We start from the raw sequence: 14,613 nt of genomic DNA, 5'->3' as shown, positions 1-14,613 counted from the left end.
AAAATTATGGATTTTCATACGACCCGCAGATAAGTCAAGGGTAAAACTGAGGGGCATGTTTAAAAGGATCTAAAGTATGGAGCAGGGAAAACAATGGCAAAGAATTTACAAGATTCCAGCAGGCATCACTGTTTGTGCTCACATTAAAGCCTGGATAGATGAGAGAGTGCCGGAGGGTCAGTGCTTCCAAGACAGAGATCACTCTTGCCTTTCACTAGGAGATAGTTCATTTTTAAATATGAGTTAAAGTACAGTATTTACATTGACCCATGGATACGTTGACTCCGTTTTCGGGGGTCAATTTTTGGACTAAATTTTTTAGACTTATACATGAGTATATACAGTACACGTAAAATGAAACAACCAGTTCGGGTAAACCTTGCATAACAACGTGAATCTCCTACAGACGACTTGGAAATGTCTTCCAAAATGCACCCAGGGATTTCCTTGCCCTCACTTTCAACAGCTTCCACTTTTCTTATGATTTCCACTTTGATAAAGTGGAAAAGTAAGTTTGGCAAAATGTATAAATCTATTTTTCAAAATGCCAGGGAAGTTGGTGAGGCAGGTTAATGTATTTAATCTGGGATTTGTGCCCTTAGTCTGATCTTCTGACTAGTACACCACCCTGATCTTCCTACAACTTCAGATAAATCCCCCCCCTCCATACATCTTATGGTTAAGGATGTTCCGGATGAAATAAACTGCAATGCAATGCAGAATCCATTCATTATGGGGGCCTTGTCGGGAAGGTAGGGCTTTACAAATCCAAGCATCAGAGAAAGTGAATGCCCCATCCATCACTCACACATTCTGTCCAACTACTTAAATACACAGAGGAGCTACACTTTAGCAATAGCTGCCATGGCCACAGCAGCCTTCCTCTGGTTGTAGCAGATTTTAAGGACTCACAAGCATGAACACATATTTTCAATATGAATTTTATTTATATTCAAAAATAGTTAACAGATGTTTAAAATAAAAGTGTGAATCCTCTCCTTGCTTTGATTTGCACAATTAGACATGGTTTAAAAACTGGGTTTTATTTATATTGGGGAAAAATGTGCCCTGCATTTAACCCAGCCTGAAGGGTACGTAACCATAATTGATGGAAAGATCTCACAAAAATGGACAGCTAAGTCAAGTCTATGTAATTGGGCAAACTTGTTTTGAAGAAATCTTGTCATGCAAGCCCTAGACTAGGGCTGCCAAAATTGGAATTGATTGGAAGGCATGTAAGAACAGGAGGAACCAACAGATAGTTTTATTAATAGGGAGAGAATAGATAGTTTTAAAATTCTGTGTCTCCCCCATCCTATTCCCCATTAAGGAAGAATATCCATTTCTCCTACTCTCACAATCCCATGTTTTTATAAAAATTTCAAAACTACATTATAGGCAGCACAATAAACATCACGCCTGGGCTTTGGTTAATCTTTCAGTACAAACAAATTCTCCTTTTTAAATGGTTTCCTGCTTGATGTGTCATCTGCAGTAACAAACTAGATTTGGATATTCCTCTGGCTAACTCCCACTTAGATACTACAAAACCAACACCAGCTCCGGAGTCATTCCAGGATAGCAGACTCCTTGCCTGTATGATGCTTCTGCCAGGAAAGGAGAACCCTGCCATTGTCTTCATCATACGCTTCCCTTCGTTTAGATATCAATTATGACAAACACCTCAGGTTTTTCATCTTCATGGATCTGCATTGCTGAATAGGTTATTGCTTTGACCTCTGTGCCCTGAGGATAAAGAAAAGTAAAATGAATTATATGGACCCACTTTCACAATTGTCATGAAGAATTAATCTGTGATAGCAATGAAGATTTGGCAGCCAGAGAGCATCCTTCTCAGAGAACACAGTTGCTGTAACCCTGCATTTACTTGCTCAGAAACTGGCATGATTAGGATGTGATGGGAATCCACAATGTCCCTCAAAAAGCATGGAGCCTGAGCTCATGTGTTCCCTTCTCTTTTTCTCATGGGCTTTTACTTCCACTTTTAACACAAACACAATTCCCTGATACATCTGAGCTTGGGAAAAGGGTGGACTCTTTAAATAAGGAGTGAAGGAAGTGAGGCTTTGTTTGTCATACTAACATTACCTCCACTGATGTAGTGCACATAAGGACAGTATAGTCACAACAGCGTAGTGCATTAACAGGTTTCTGGCTCCTTTTCTGGCCAGAAGCAGGAAGGTAAGAGGTTTTGGCTTGGAATCAAAAAGGGTGCTTAGTAAAGGTCAGGACGGTCTCTGGCTGTCTAGAATTCAAGAACAAAAGTGCACCAACATCATTTATGACATACCTGGGGATGCTTGGACAACGAGAATGTCTCTCCCCACCTTAAAGTAAAAGGAAAGTAACACTGATCAGATTGAATCATAGATTTTTAATACAGCAACACACAGTCTCCATCTCCTGGAATTTCTGTTTTGAACTGGATTATTCTGCTTACTCACCCAATAGACCTCATTTTAAATCTTGATCGGTCAATAGAAATCACTTTGATTTCCTGTGGAAAAAAAGTGGAGTGGGGGATGAAGAGACAAACATTAATTCTCATTTTTAAGAGACGTTTACACCTTCTCAGAAGTCTAGTAAGATCTGGCAAAAGCACCAGGTGACTCAGTCCCAGGTCAAAGGAAAAAAATCTAGTTTTATCAAAAGTAATTCAGTTTGGAAGTCAGGAGATTTTCTCTTTGAGACCATACAGCTGATATTTCTTTTTTTCCCTTTCCCAAGATCTTGAACTTCTCACATAACCTAGTCAGCAGACGCCTTCCTGAATCACTATCTGATCATTAATACACCAGACACAGGTTCTCTGCCATCCCAGCTTTGTTGCTTATTTCTTTTGTAGCACACCTGGAAAAGACTTGTGCAATTTGAAGGTAATTTTGTGATTCGTCATTTGCTTTGCAATTTTCACTTGGTCCTAAGCTGTGATTCTTTCACTGTTCTCAATAGCTCCTTTCAGTTTCTTAATACTACCACAAAAATACTGTGTTTGGATGCAATGGATCCAGTGGCTGAGCAATATAAGAGCTTGACCAATCTGGGGCATGGCGTTGAACGCATTCCAAGAACTGAGAAATACACCTATTCTATATTCGCTGGAATATAACAAACACTTACCCTGGGGATAAAAAACTCTTCGGCACTGAATTTATACAACCATTCATCCAGAAAGTGAAAGAGGAGAGACAACATGTCATGTCCTGTTGGAGAAGTGGGAAAAGAAAAAACCTATTAGGAGTCTTAAGGTATCAGGTATGCTAGTCTGCAACTCTTACCATCCCTAGGACATTGGAGATGATAGGGATTATGATCCAACCAAGCATCAGTTTGGAGAAGCCTGGCTCTTGGAGCACCTTCGTACCTTCTGCCTCCACTTCTACTGTGTCATGAGGTTCCACTGTTTCTGTATCAGTCATGTACCCAAACATGGCCATGGCACATTGCTCAAACGCCTCCTCCAAGGTGTCTCCCCAGGCGTGCAACCTAAAGACACATCATCATTAATACTTCACAGAGTGGTAACTGTAAACCAGCAAGCGAGAAACGTAAGGACATGACCGTGAAAACGTGAGAATGCAACATGGGAAGGAACTGTTGGTTCCACTAATAGCAAAAATGCACAAAGTGTTTCGGTTTTTAAAAAGGTTGCAAGATAATCAATATACGACAGCTATTGTAAAAATGTTGCGACTGTCATTTTATCTGTTCTCCGCTGCTTCAACTATATATGGAGATCATTTGCCTCTCCCTAGCTTTATTATTTATTGCAGCATAAGCTTTTGTGGGTCGCAATCCCGTCCGTGGTGCAGGGAAACAATACCAAGGTGTGACCTTCCCATAAAGCAGCTTTCTATATTGTATGTGCCTAGAAAAAGCCGGACTATCAGGATTACACTGTTTGTAAAAATGGGCAGGTATTGTATCACCAGCAAAACTGGGATCAATTTTGTGACTCATCAGAGAGCGACTGATGAAATATGGCACCAGTCAAAGTTTCCATTGTGGGGAGAGCAGGACGAAACATGCAGCGTCTGGCCATCTCTATCCTTCCCATTTCTTTTTGGGGGGTGTATTAGATTGTAAGGTTGTAGGGCAATACTCACTGCACATCAGCAGTATGGTCCAGATCTATAGGGAGATTAAAAACAAAGAAAAATGGTGAGACTACCCAGGTTGCTTAAAACGTTTCTTACAGTTTCTAATCGAAGGGGAATGAGAAGAAGGAAGAAAAGGAGCCATTAAGTGGCCAGACAAAATATTTACAGGATGGTATATTCTGGGCACTTTGTATCATCACATTTTAAGAAGTATATAGTGCTAACATACTGAGAAAGAATAGAAAATGTATGGACAAAAGCAGAGGCCTAAATCCAGTTTTAACAAAAGCAGATCCATGAACTCAAGTCAGGACTAACAATTTATTTTTATCTATTTCAAGGATTCATATGCTGTCTTTCTCCCAGAATGGGATTCAAGCAGGTTGCAATAATTTAAAAGGACAGAAGTAAAAACATTAGTTGCACAAGTTAAAAAAACAATGAAACATTATAAATATTAAGACCTAAATTAAAAACCAGGAAGAATCATTGGCTTTAAAAGGTCACAGAAATGTCCTCCAAAGCAAGTTTCTGTTGCATCAGCTGAAACTAGACACTGTATTTTATTTTATTATATTTTATGTACAGTGCTGTGTAAACTTACAGGGCTTTATAAATGAAGCTAATAATAATAATAATAATAATAATAATAATAATAATAATAATAGCAGCATTTTAAATGTCTATAGGATATCAATTTGAAAGCTGTATCTACTTAAATCCTTCTAAGGTGCTTTGAGTTGGAGGATACAAAGGTGGGCTATTATGTTAATAATATGTTAATAATAATAATAATAATATGCTTTGATATAGAGGCTAGAAATAGTGGGCTATTATGTTAATAATAATAATGATAATGATAATAATCTGCTTTGAATTAGAGACTAGAAAAGGTGGGCTATTATGTTAATAATAATAATGATGATGATGATGATGATAATGATACTAATAATAATCTTACTCACCCAAGACTTTCCAACAGTCTCTGCCCAGGTTTTCCCCCAAATTCAAAGAAATTCAAGTCCATATTGTGGTGATATCTTTAACCCACAAATATTCAGACCCAGGCACTGCATTTCTTGGCACATAATTAGCAAATTCAACAATTAAATTCCCCCTTTTTAAAAATGCCATTTTTTAAACCAAGCAGAGCTACTCACATTCATACTTCTTCAAGATGGGGGCATATTTAGTCTTGATGAGCTTCTGGTCCTCTGTCAGGTTGTAGTCCCTGTAATTGTCGAGCTCCATGGCTTCATTTAATGCCATGCAAAGAGGAATAAACAAACTAATTAATTAATTGACTTTCTGCTGGAGGGAGAGAGGAGCAGAAAGATGGCTCTGCTGCATGCTCTTGGCTCCTTCCTGGTTTGCTTCCTTTATTTAAAGGAACAGTAGCAGCCTTTAATGTAAATAAATAAATAACATTGCTCTGCATCCACACTGCACTCTTATAGCGCTTTCATCCCGCTTTTAACTGCCATGGCTGCATCCTAATATAGCATTTTGCAGTTTAAAAAAGGGAATTATTTGGAGTTCTCTGCTTTTATTGTGGTTCAAGGGAGTCTATGGCAGCATAGAAATAATGCACTTTGAGACTGTTTTAACTGCCCTGGCTCAGAGGGAATTCTGGGAAGTGTAGTTTTGTGAGACATTTAGCTTTTTTTCTGTGCCACGACAAACTACATCTCCCAGGATTCCATAGCACTCATCTATGGCAGTTTTAAAAGTCAAATTGCATTATTTCTGCAGGGCAGAGGTAGCCTAAGAAGAGTGCATCTACACTGTAAAAAATAATGCAGTTCGACACCACTTTTAAGAGAGCCAGCTCCATCCTATGGAATCCTGGGATTTGTAGTTTTGCGAGGCCTTTTAGTTCCTCACAAAACTACAAATCCCAGGATCCTTTAGGATGTCACCATAGCAGCCAAAGCGGTGTCAAACTGCATTATTTCTGCAGTGCAGACGGGAATTTCAAGTGTGTGCTTTATTAACATTGTTTCCCTTTCAAAACCTGAGGTAAATGTGTGCTTTGTTGACATTATTCCTTTCAAAACTGAGGTAAACTTCTCAGGCAGCCTATTTCCTCAACATTCTCTCCTTTATGTATATTTGTATAACTATTTCTTTATGAGGAAACATAGTTGGCTGGGAATGAGCGCTTATTTATCTACCTATGTCTTAATAAAGAACTGCTTCTTATAAAAGAAATAGTTCTCTATTAAGGAATAGGTAGATAAATAGCATCTCCTCAAAATGGCGGCCGCTACTGAAGCGCTTCATCTTTGCACCTCCCACCAACTGGGTAGAAAAAAGAGCGAGTGCGCATGCGCGGCCGTTCCCTAGTCGGCCACGCCCCCTTCGCCTCTCCTAATTGGCACATGGGCTCAGAACGCCGCTCCTGATTGGCTGATGGGCTCTGGACACCGCTCCTGATTGGCCGAGGCGCTCTGGACGGCGCCGCCGGCGATTGGTCACCCTTGGCGCGAAGCCTTCTCGCGCTGCACCGCGGCGGTCCTGAGGTGAATCGTGTTTTGCTCGAGAAAGGAAAGCGGCCGAACGATAGAGAGAGACGGAAGCCGAGAAGGGACTCGGCGAGGTTAACGGAGAGAGAGAAGGGTTTACCGCTGAGGTAAACTGAGTAGGCCGCGACGACGACGTCGACGCCGCCTCCGCCCCCGCCGCCCGCGCTCCTGAGGAGAGTCGGCATCATGGCGGATAAAGAAGGTAACGCGAGGTGGGGGCGGAAAAATATAGACTAGGCCTCAATTTCGACTAGGCCCTCCCTCGGCGCGAAAAGGCGTCCAGCCAATGGCGGCTCGGGATGGGCTCAAGCCCCGCCCCGTTTCCGTGGAGACAGCCAATGAGCGCGCGAGGCCCCTTACTTCCCCCTTTCCCTCGGCCTCGCCGTGTTTCTCGTCGATAGAGAGGCCGCTCTTTCGGTGGCGGTCGGTCATGAGGCGGGGAGGAGGCGGAGGAGGAGGCGGGCTGCCCGATGACTCAGGTGGGCGCCTCAGGCCTCTCGCTCCGAGGCAGCTTTCCTCGGCTTCGTTCCGCCATTCCTCCCAGGAACTCCTCTCCCTCTTCGTTCCTCCATTTTATCCTCCGTCGTTCTCTGCCTTCGAGTCGCCTTCCCAACCTATTTGTGGCTAGTCTAGTCTTGCCCTTGAAATCCTCTGAGGCCGAGAGCGTGGCTTGGACTACATTTCCCAGAAGCCTCAGCCAGCTTGGTCAATGGCCAGGGATTCTGGGAGTCCAAGGCCAGGGTTTAGGGACCTTCGAATCGTTTCCCACTTATTTTGATCCTATCATGGGTTTTCCTTGGCAAGGTTTGCTCAGAGGAGGCTTTACCATGGCCAACCTCTGAGGCTGAGAGAGTGTGGCTCCTTGCCTAAGGTCACCCATTGAGTTTCAATGGGATTCGAACCCTGGTCTCCAGAGTCAAAGGTCCAAAACACACTGCAGAAATAACCCAGTCTGAGACCGCTTTAACTGCCCTGGCTCAATGCTAGGGAATCCTGGGAAATGTAGTTTTGCGAGACCTTTAGCCTTCTCTGTCAGAGAGAGATCTCTGGTGCCACAATAGACTACAACACCCAGAATTCCCTAACACTGAGCCAGGGCAGTTGAAGCAGTCTCAAACTGGACCATTTCTACAGTGTGTATTATGGACCAGGATAGGGACTGCAGACGAGAAATAAGAAGGCTGTGGCCCAAAACATGCCGTAGAAACAATCCGGATGGGTTTTAGGAAGCGCCTCCAGCTACAAAATAGCATAACTGGGTTAACAGCATTGTTAGGAGAAGCAAGGAGAGTCAGAGCGGAGGAACTGGTTTTCCACACAAACACAAAGGCGGAGGAGGCCCTTTCTCACAGAAGTGTGACCCTGGTTCTTGCCTTCCATACAAGTATTTTTTCGTTCAGGTCAGACAATGAAGCTCAGGCCCAAAGCACACTGCAGAAATAATCCAGTCTGAGGTCGCTTTAACTGCTCTGGTTCAATGCTAGGGAATTCTGGGAACTGTAGTTTATTGTGGCAGCGGAGCTCTCTGACAGAGAATGCTAAACATCTCACAAAACCACAAATCCCAGAGTTCTGGGGCCACAATACATTTCCCAGGATTCCCTAGGACTGAGCCAAGGCACTTAAAGTGGTCTCAAACTGGATTATTTCTGCAGTGTGTTTTGGATCTTTGAGAAAGCCAACAGTTCAATCCTAGGCACTTCAAATGCTGCACTATTAAGTTCAGTTGGTTACTTTCAAATGAGTAGCCATAGGAAGACAGCCTTTATTCCCGCATGACCCTCAGGTCTGTTGTGCATCTCTAATGCAGCTCCCATTCTTTCTTAGGGTCTGGAATTACTCAGCACAGTGCAATTCAGGCATGGAAAAGATCATGTATACAGGGCATGAAAATGAGGTTCTACGTTTCTATGTCACTTAATTCTGGTCATGCTTTCCTTACTGTTTTTAGCTGCCTTTGATGATGCAGTGGAGGAACGGGTGATCAACGAAGAATATAAAATATGGAAAAAGAACACTCCATTTCTTTATGACCTTGTGATGACACATGCTCTAGAGTGGCCCAGCTTGACTGCTCAATGGCTTCCTGATGTAACAAGGTAATTCTCCCTTGTGTGGCAAGGCTAAACATGCTTATAAATGAGGTTGAACACAGTAGAACTTGCTTCTGAGTATGGTGCATACACTTGTAGTGTAGCCTGGTGGTGGCATTCAGTTTGCAGGACTAAAGGGGAGAGCAGGAGGCAAGGGGAGCACATTTAAGATCTCCTCTCCTTCCACCTTCCTTCCTCTTTTTGGTTACATCTAAAGGCACTGAGGTCTCCAGAGAGGTTGTCATAATGTTGAAGGCTTTCCTGCCATGGAATAGAAGTTTCTGTTCAGGGGAAGCATAATATATTGATTGGAATATCCTGCTTTGTAGACCCTAGCCTAATGTCCAAGGCTTTGGGAGCCAGTTTGTCCGCTAGGTTCATGCCATACTCTTTAAAAAGAAATTTCTTCCACGTTTGTATAGGAAGATCCTGCACCTTCTTTCAGAGGAGAGTTGTTGCTCCCGAATGCTTCCAGAAACAATTAAATCCTTTTTGACTAAAATAAAAGATGTCTGAGGTTTGTTTCCTTTTCATTTCATTGCAGACCTGAAGGCAAAGACTTCAGTATCCATCGACTAGTGCTTGGGACCCACACCTCAGATGAACAAAACCACCTTGTGATAGCCAGTGTCCAGCTTCCTAATGATGACGCACAGTTTGATGCTTCACATTATGACAGTGAGAAGGGAGGTAAGAGAACCAAACAGCAATGCCTGCTACTTTTGAGAAATTGGGAACGTAAAATAATTGTTTTTTAAAACTGTAATTGTGGTGAATTATTTTCCTGGACCCTAAAACCATGACATAACGGCTGTTACTGATGCTAATTTTATTTCAGAGTTTGGAGGCTTTGGATCTGTTAGCGGGAAGATTGAGATTGAAATAAAAATTAACCATGAAGGAGAAGTGAACAGAGCGCGCTACATGCCCCAGAATCCTTGCATCATTGCCACGAAGACACCATCCAGTGATGTCCTAGTGTTTGATTATACCAAACATCCATCTAAACCAGGTATCAGAAGACTAATGCCTTTTTTACTGTATTTCTGTTAGCTCTACTAGTTGAATCCTGAACAGGAATGTAGGAGCAAGTTACACACACAAAATGATCTGGTCACTGAGTGAGAATGTCAGAGCTGCTGTGGACAAGAGCTTTCATAAGTGAGAGATTGCTGGTCAGATCTCATGTGGAAGCTTAATTTAGTAGCTAATGCCACCCAGACCCTTGTATGTTCCTCTGCTTATTGGTGGTGGAGTGCTAGGAGTAAAGTTGTTACATGTAAAGTGTCTTTATTTTTACCAGATGTCATATCTTGTGCGTAACATGGAATGGTGTTTTGAGTAGATGAGTAAGGGTTCTGATTGCTGAGAGCTTTGAGCAATCCAGGAAAAGAGTTTCAAGCTTGGATCAAGAGTTGACTTTCTTTGTTCATTTCCAGTGGTGACTTGATCCTTACTTGTCATCTCAAGTGGTGCATCGAGATTCTGAAACATTTTTCTTTGCAGACCCTTCTGGTGAATGCAATCCAGATCTTCGTCTTCGTGGGCATCAAAAAGAAGGTTATGGCCTTTCTTGGAACCCGAACCTTAGTGGGCATTTGCTGAGTGCATCAGATGATCATGTTAGTATTGTATGCTAAATTATCCCTGCCTCATATGCGTATTATCTTTACTAAGTGAATGATGCATTCTGAGTGTATGTGCTCTCTCTCTTTTTTGTCTTTAAGACTATCTGCTTGTGGGACATAAGTGCCGTTCCAAAGGAAGGGAAAGTGGTGGATGCCAAAACTATTTTCACAGGCCACACAGCTGTGGTAGAAGATGTTTCCTGGCATTTGCTGCATGAATCCCTTTTTGGATCGGTTGCTGATGATCAGAAACTCATGATGTAAGTAAAGCTATACTACTTTTTCACATTGATTTTGTTAAAGGAGAGGGGCTTTTCATAGTAGCCACACTTGCAATCAGTGTGTGTGACTAGTCCATCAAAATTGATTTCCTCTTTGCCTTCTTCCTATTTAGCTGGGACACCCGGTCAAACAACACTTCCAAGCCTAGCCATTCTGTGGATGCTCACACCGCTGAAGTGAACTGTTTATCTTTCAATCCTTATAGTGAGTTCATCCTTGCTACAGGATCAGCTGATAAGGTATCTGTCCAGATTTCTTCTTGTGATATGAGCTGATGTGATGTGTAAAGGGGGTTTCCTTCTGGAATAGTATGTGCGCTGTTTGTGTTGAGTGTCCTTGGTCAATAATGGGCAAAGACTATGTCAGATCTAACAAATAACTCTGCTCTGATTTTCTTGCACAGACTGTTGCATTGTGGGATCTTAGAAACCTGAAATTGAAGCTACATTCCTTTGAGTCACACAAAGATGAAATATTTCAGGTAAACTTCCATAATCTCATGCAGTGTCTTTTTCTTGGGGTCCCCCCCATGGGATTTTATTCTATTTTTTGCATTTTTTAGGAAACCTTTTGAAATGCAAGTTATCAGAAGTTGCGTTGGTGTTAACTTTTTTTGACATAAACACCTGGCTTGCGTAGCTGTTGTTGAACAAAATAAAGAATTGATCTTGTGCTTTTTCTCCTTGTGGAAAAGCCCTCTCCTGGGTATCAGATGAGGAAAACAGTGAAATTAGTATTTGTATATTCTAGATTACATTATGTAATTAATTTGGCTAAAAGTAATAAGATACTGACAACCACAAAAAAGACTTAAGGCATCAGGATGATGATAATAGGAAAGGGTTATTTCTTTTCTTGATGGTTGTGTGTTAACTTTGTACATTTGTTATTTTCGTAAAGAATGTTCTTGTAATGTGTCGAAATAATGGAAATAATGGATACATCCAGTAACTTTATATTAACAAAACACTTGGTATAGATAGCTATTACTTTCAGAGAGGGGAAATACAAATAATAGCTAAAATTACAAATCTAATGAGATGTACCCAGGAAATGCAAACTCATTGTTTTAAAAGAAAGATTTATTCACTATAGAGCTTGAATTCTTTTTACCCTTTGCTGTCTGTCCTTTTATTAGCATATCAAATAGTCAGTAGGTTTCAAGAGGCGAATATGAACAAACCAGGAGGGCAGATTAAGATGGATGACTGGCATCTGTGTTTTTTGATAAAATGTCAGAAGCCAGAAATTAATGCTACAAATAATGTCTAAACACTCTCTATCATCCTAACTAATGCAGGTTCAGTGGTCGCCTCATAATGAGACTATTTTGGCTTCCAGTGGTACTGATCGCAGGCTGAATGTCTGGGATTTGAGGTGAGTGTTGTATAGACATAGTCTTGTCTAGATGTTTGTTAGAAATCTGTTTAATGTGCTCCCGTTAAATGTTTCCTGTTCTACATTTCAGCAAAATTGGAGAGGAGCAGTCTCCTGAAGATGCAGAAGATGGCCCACCTGAGCTGTTGGTGAGTAGGCTGATACTGGTTTTGCCACAATTTGTGTGTTGTTTCCACCTTGTCTCCTGTTGTGAAAATCTGAGTGATAACTGGTTTTTCACTGATATAGAATGCTATCTCTGGTGAAGATTGTCAAGGCGTATGTTGCTGCAGTGAAAAGATTTGTTGATTGATTTGTTACCTTGTTCTTGATGTGTACATACTCCATTGGAACTGGATACTTAAACTTCTGTCTTGTTTGTTTTCAATGTTAGTTCATTCACGGTGGTCACACTGCCAAGATCTCTGACTTCTCCTGGAACCCCAATGAGCCTTGGGTAATTTGTTCTGTATCAGAAGACAATATCATGCAAGTCTGGCAAATGGTAAGTACTTCATTGATTTTACATCCAAAGCAGTGTGATTGTCATGGAAAAAAGTGAATGCAGCAATACAGTAGATATTGGGGAGAATACCAACTTTTGTCTGTCAGCTGTGTTAAACTGTTGCTATGTATTGTGTTTCTTAGAGTATTGTGTGACAGTGCCCTGTTGATCTATTTACTGTCCAGTTAATGCTTCTAATTCCCCACTCCTTTCCCTCTGTAGGCAGAGAACATTTATAATGATGAAGATCCTGAAGGCAATGTGGATCCAGAAGGCCAAGGGTCATAGATACCAGGCCCAATTCCTGCCTTGTTCTTTTTTTCCTCCTGTTGTCTTCTCCCTGCTTTGTTCTCCCAGCTTTTCCATGATTGTCAATACCGCTGTTTTGAAAGAGACAAATTCACACACCATGCGTTCAACAAGACATCTGTAGATACTGCCCATCAATCTTGCTTCTAACAGAGAAATTGAACTACTGCCTATTGAAAATTGAAGACTTGGCCGGACATGAGCTACCATCGTTGCACTGTAGCTTCACAGTTGACCACTTTTCCCTTACAGTATTTGCTGGTTGAGTTGGTTAAGGGAGTCTGCTGCCTCTCCTTTCAAGATTCATTGTTTGCTTTTTACACATTTTTAATGCAAACAACGTCTGAGTTGTTGCAATACAAATGCTGGTATGTTGGTTTGTTTCTCTTGCAGAAGAAGAGTGGGGAAGATTCTCTTATTTTGTTAATATTATATTTTTGGTTCCTCTGGTTAAGGGTGAATACAGGGCTTTAGCTCTCTTTAGTCTTGTAGTTTTTAAATGCAATGCAGGGTCACCTTCTCTCCTGTTTTTAGCTGCTGTCAGCAATTCCGTTGGTCTAGATGACATCTGAGTCTTTTCCATAACCCATTGAACCTTCCATCCTTTGCCGGTGGGTAGCTAAGGATGTGGATATGGTTGAGGTGCCTATACCTGCACATCACTTTGTTCTTGTGTGTTTCTTGAACTGTGTTATCCTATTACCTTTCATTTCTATGTATTGTTTTTGATGCTTTAACTTGGGGAGGGGCACCAAGTTGTAAAAGGTGTTCGTTTTCAACTGAATGACAGACCACAGATGACATGCCCAGCTACCTGGAATCACACTAGTAGCTGGTATACATATTACCGTAAGCAGTAGTATGTTTTCCTTTGTATCAATACATTTCCAGTGTGGGTGAATAATTATTGCACCAGCAGCCCATTTATCTTTTCATGGACCTGTGCAAGTGCTTCAGAAAATAAATAAATAAATTTGGTTTTCTATGTAGGATGTGGTTGTCTTTTTTCAAATACCAAAATCTTTTCTAGAATTGGCTTGTCTTGCATGGAATACAGCTATGCAAAAGGAAGGAGGCTGTAATGTTATGCATTAAGTCTTCAAATATGGCAAAAGATGAGATTGGAGAGGAACTCCAGAGGTCAAGCAGGAAGTGGATTGTTAAAGTCACAAAGGTGTGTTGTCTTGTCAAAGGGGAAATGTTCTCTTGAGAACAGCCCTTTACAAGATTTTCAATAGTACTCCAATGCGCAATATCGGCATGAACCAGAAACAAAAACTCTGGAGCTCTTTCCTCATTGTCTGGATAGGCACCTTTTTGCCAGCAGTGTGGTGGTTATACAAAATACTTATGTTTCTCAGCTTCATTTGTTGTTGATTCCCACAGGTCCATTTGGGACTGAGTTTTTGGTCAGCTCAATTCAGTTTGAAGTAAGTCCCTAGAAAGGTGGTTTGTGAGAGCAATCTATGTGCATCCTATAATATTTTAATCACCAGTTGTGTTTTGCATTGTCTTTCTTGCCAGGGGCAGAGAATGTGCAGTGACTGCAGCCTCAACCTTTGTTTTGCATTCCCCCAAGGCCAACCCTCTCCTTTTTGGGACAAATGTTGCTGGAAAACCCAAAACCTGCCAACTGTTGCCCCTGGAGGCCTCTATGAGTAGTAGCCTTGTTTGCTCCCCCTCCATTGGGGAAAAAAATACCAAGTTACGAGACCAGAAGTATACTTGCATTCACCTCTGGGCTCAGTCTTCATCTAAAAATCCCGTATTGCA

The 14,613-nt window shown here is 41.5% G+C and overlaps 2 protein-coding genes across 3 annotated transcripts; one reads left to right on the top strand and one right to left on the bottom strand.

Moving 5' to 3' along the window:
* Positions 1–927: 927 nt before the first annotated feature.
* Positions 928–5,811, bottom strand: TSLIG1 (tRNA splicing ligase complex subunit 1). Its single transcript, XM_089478183.1, has 7 exons — positions 5,282–5,811; positions 4,128–4,152; positions 3,386–3,507; positions 3,142–3,224; positions 2,466–2,518; positions 2,312–2,348; positions 928–1,746 (listed from the first exon to the last, which is right to left on the bottom strand). The coding sequence occupies exons 1-7, from the start codon at positions 5,388–5,390 to the stop codon at positions 1,660–1,662; spliced, it is 516 nt and encodes a 171-aa protein (XP_089334309.1). The 5' UTR covers positions 5,391–5,811; the 3' UTR covers positions 928–1,659.
* A 775-nt stretch (positions 5,812–6,586) lies between these two features.
* On the top strand, positions 6,587–13,829 carry RBBP4 (RB binding protein 4, chromatin remodeling factor). 2 transcript variants are annotated; one of them, XM_089478262.1, is made up of 12 exons: positions 6,587–6,848; positions 8,598–8,745; positions 9,284–9,429; positions 9,578–9,751; positions 10,246–10,361; positions 10,467–10,627; positions 10,762–10,888; positions 11,053–11,130; positions 11,950–12,026; positions 12,118–12,175; positions 12,421–12,531; positions 12,754–13,829. In XM_089478262.1, the coding sequence occupies exons 1-12, from the start codon at positions 6,833–6,835 to the stop codon at positions 12,817–12,819; spliced, it is 1,278 nt and encodes a 425-aa protein (XP_089334388.1). In that variant the 5' UTR covers positions 6,587–6,832; the 3' UTR covers positions 12,820–13,829. The 2 variants fall into 2 exon arrangements, with proteins under 2 accessions (XP_089334388.1, XP_089334387.1); XM_089478261.1 differs by lacking the exon at positions 6,587–6,848 and adding an exon at positions 7,022–7,125.
* Positions 13,830–14,613: the final 784 nt, after the last annotated feature.

The sequence above is a fragment of the Sceloporus occidentalis genome, unplaced genomic scaffold (genome assembly GCF_023333645.1).
Source record: "Sceloporus occidentalis isolate IW3139 unplaced genomic scaffold, rSceOcc1.0.p SCAF_13, whole genome shotgun sequence".
In the NCBI taxonomy this organism is placed as follows: domain Eukaryota; kingdom Metazoa; phylum Chordata; class Lepidosauria; order Squamata; family Phrynosomatidae; genus Sceloporus; species Sceloporus occidentalis.
This window is presented reverse-complemented; position numbering and strand designations above follow the sequence as displayed.